General features: G+C 44.3%; 1 protein-coding gene across 1 annotated transcript in view; it reads left to right on the top strand.

The window, feature by feature from the left end:
* The window catches only part of txnrd2.2 (thioredoxin reductase 2, tandem duplicate 2), a 44,099-nt gene that overhangs the window by 36,238 nt on the left and 5,361 nt on the right, over positions 1 to 2,500 (top strand). The window contains exon 13 of the mRNA XM_063194354.1: positions 17 to 112. Within this exon, the coding sequence (XP_063050424.1) occupies positions 17 to 112 (96 nt within the window). The remainder of the gene's footprint in view (positions 1 to 16; positions 113 to 2,500) is intronic.

Below are 2,500 nucleotides of genomic sequence, written 5' to 3'. Positions count from 1 at the left end.
GCTGTGTGTGTTACAGGGTCGTCCAGAGCTGACCCCCACTGCCATTCAGGCCGGCAGGCTGCTGGCCCGCAGACTCGCCACCGACTCCAAGGAGCTCATGAACTATGACAACGTGAGTGGACCAGACTTATGCACGCATGCATGCACGCACCTCCTGAGACTGCAATAACCTCTTCCTTGGCCTAGCTTAGTCAAGTCAAGTCAAGTCAAGTTTTATTGTCAATTTCTTTACATGCACTGGTCATACAAAGAATTTGAAATTGCGTTTCTTGCTCTCCCATGCAGACATAGACTAATCTAGGTAAGGACATAGACAGTATAGACATAGACAGTACTCATACATGGACATAAGACAGTATGGACATAGACATTGCTCATACAGACATTTAAAGTGCAAGACTGGACAACAGAAGACTTGTAGAGAACATACATTAAGAGGAGGTATTTTGTTGTGCTTTTTCTAAAAGTCCTTTATAGCGTTCTGACATAGTAATAGTAGCATTTGAAGAAAATAAATAATTAAAAAAGGTTTATTAAATACTTTTAATAATAATATTATTATATTATATTATAATAAATAATATTAAAATTTCATGTAATCAAATTTGGCAGTTGGAAGCCCAGTTTCAATGAGCAGCAAAGTTGCAGTACCCTTTTTGACCATTTCCTGCGCATTGTCCCTTTAAACTCTCCTCCTGAGACTGCAATAACCTCTTCCTAGCTGTCTGCTGCTGTCTTGCTACACCCATAAAGCAGTGATTCTCAAAGTGTGGTCCGCGACAAAGCTCAGGTGGTCCGCGGGGGGATTGCTACTTGTCCAAAGACAAGCTAGAAGTAGGCTATATTCATGACATTATTGCAAAGCTAAATATAGCTAGAGTCATATTTTCTCAGTTGACAGGTGGTCCCTGAACATTTTTGGGGGCACAAAGTGGTCCTCGGTCAGAAAAAGTTTGAGAAACGCTGCCATAAAGGGCCTAAATGATGGAAACAGACGTTTGTCATCAACATCCAGTATTTCCCACAGAAATGTTATTAGTCAAGGTGGTGGGGGCTTAGCAGGTATCAGAGTCATGTGATCATTTGAAAGTCTGTGCTGGGCATTTTCATAATAATAAGATATGATATGAATACCCTAAAAGTATACATTTTTGCTGAAGGAAATGGCAGAAATTAAATTCTTAATGCAAAAGCTGTTCAGGGGACTTGGTCAAGGTGTTGGGTGTTTATTGCTGAGGCGCCCACCTCAACAGTAAAGTGCTGGGGGAAACCCTGACATAAGAATAATGTAAACCCCCTGACTCAACCGGAACGTATGAAGACTGGCAAATGCTTGAGCAGTATATTGAACAGTTTGTATGTTTTTGTCTATGGTTGTCTTCTTTTTTTTCTGTCTCTTTCTCATCTTTTCACAAATTTCGTCTTCATCCTCTACTCTCCACACTCGTTTTCACCGGTCTCTTCTCTCCTCCATTCCTCATTCTCTGTTCCATCACTCTCCGCGGGCTGCATTTAAATCTCTCTCTCCACAGAGTCAATTAAGGCTTCTGTAATTAGATGGCCTGAGTCTTCCAGTGCTCACTCTGCCATGACGAACATAGTCAGACAACCCTCTGTGTCTGTGTGTCTGTGTGTCTCTGTGTGTGCGTGTGTGTGTGTGTGTGTCTGTATGTGTGTGTCTGTGTGTCTGTGTGTCTGTGTGTCTGTGTCTGTGTGTCTGTGTGTCTGTGTGTGTGTGTGTGTGTGTGTGTGTGTGTGTGTGTGTGTGTGTGTGTGTGTGTGTGTGTGTGTGTGTGTGTGTGTGTGTCTGTGTGTATGTGTGTGTGTCTGTATGTGTGTATGTGTGTATGTGTGTGTTTCTGGGTGTCTGGGTGTATGTGTTTTTAAAGACTGGGGGCTGATTTGTCTCAGCCCCTCGGTGTGTTGACAGTGGAGTTGGTCTGTGTGTGTGTGCGTGCGTGTGTGGGTGTGTGCGTGCATGTGTTTGTGTTCTACTGTGTGTATGTGTGTTGGCAAGGGCATTGATGTGTGTGTGTGTGTGTGTGTGTGTGTGTGTGTGTGTGTGTGTGTGTGTGTGTGTGTGTGTGTGTGTGTGTGTGTGTGTGTGTGTGTGTGTGTGTGTCTGTGTGTGTGTGTGTGTGTGTGTGTGTGTCTGTCTACATGTGTCTGTGTGTGGTGTGTGTGCTTGTGTCGTGTGTGTGTGCTCATGTGTCTGCATGTAATTGTATTACGTGTGTGTGCGTTGTTACGTGTGTCGTGTATGTTGCCACTCTGTCTCTTAATACGCTGCACAAAAGGCGACCAGTAATTAAAGTCGAGCTCCTGCCAACACTCCATTGTGTAAATGGCAAGCGCGCGGCGCTCTGCTGTCTATTCTGCCTCAGCTATAACACTGTCATATCGCCCGCTGTTGACGGAGCCCTGTTTGCTGACCCTGCTGGGCTCAGGAGAATTGTTTGCTTGTCTGTGTTTGCGTGTGTGGATTTCTTTTGTGTGTGTG

The sequence above is a fragment of the Engraulis encrasicolus genome, chromosome 3 (assembly GCF_034702125.1).
Source record: "Engraulis encrasicolus isolate BLACKSEA-1 chromosome 3, IST_EnEncr_1.0, whole genome shotgun sequence".
Lineage (NCBI taxonomy): Eukaryota > Metazoa > Chordata > Actinopteri > Clupeiformes > Engraulidae > Engraulis > Engraulis encrasicolus.
The sequence above is the reverse complement of the archived record's forward strand: the minus strand, read 5'-3'. Positions and strand labels throughout refer to the sequence as shown.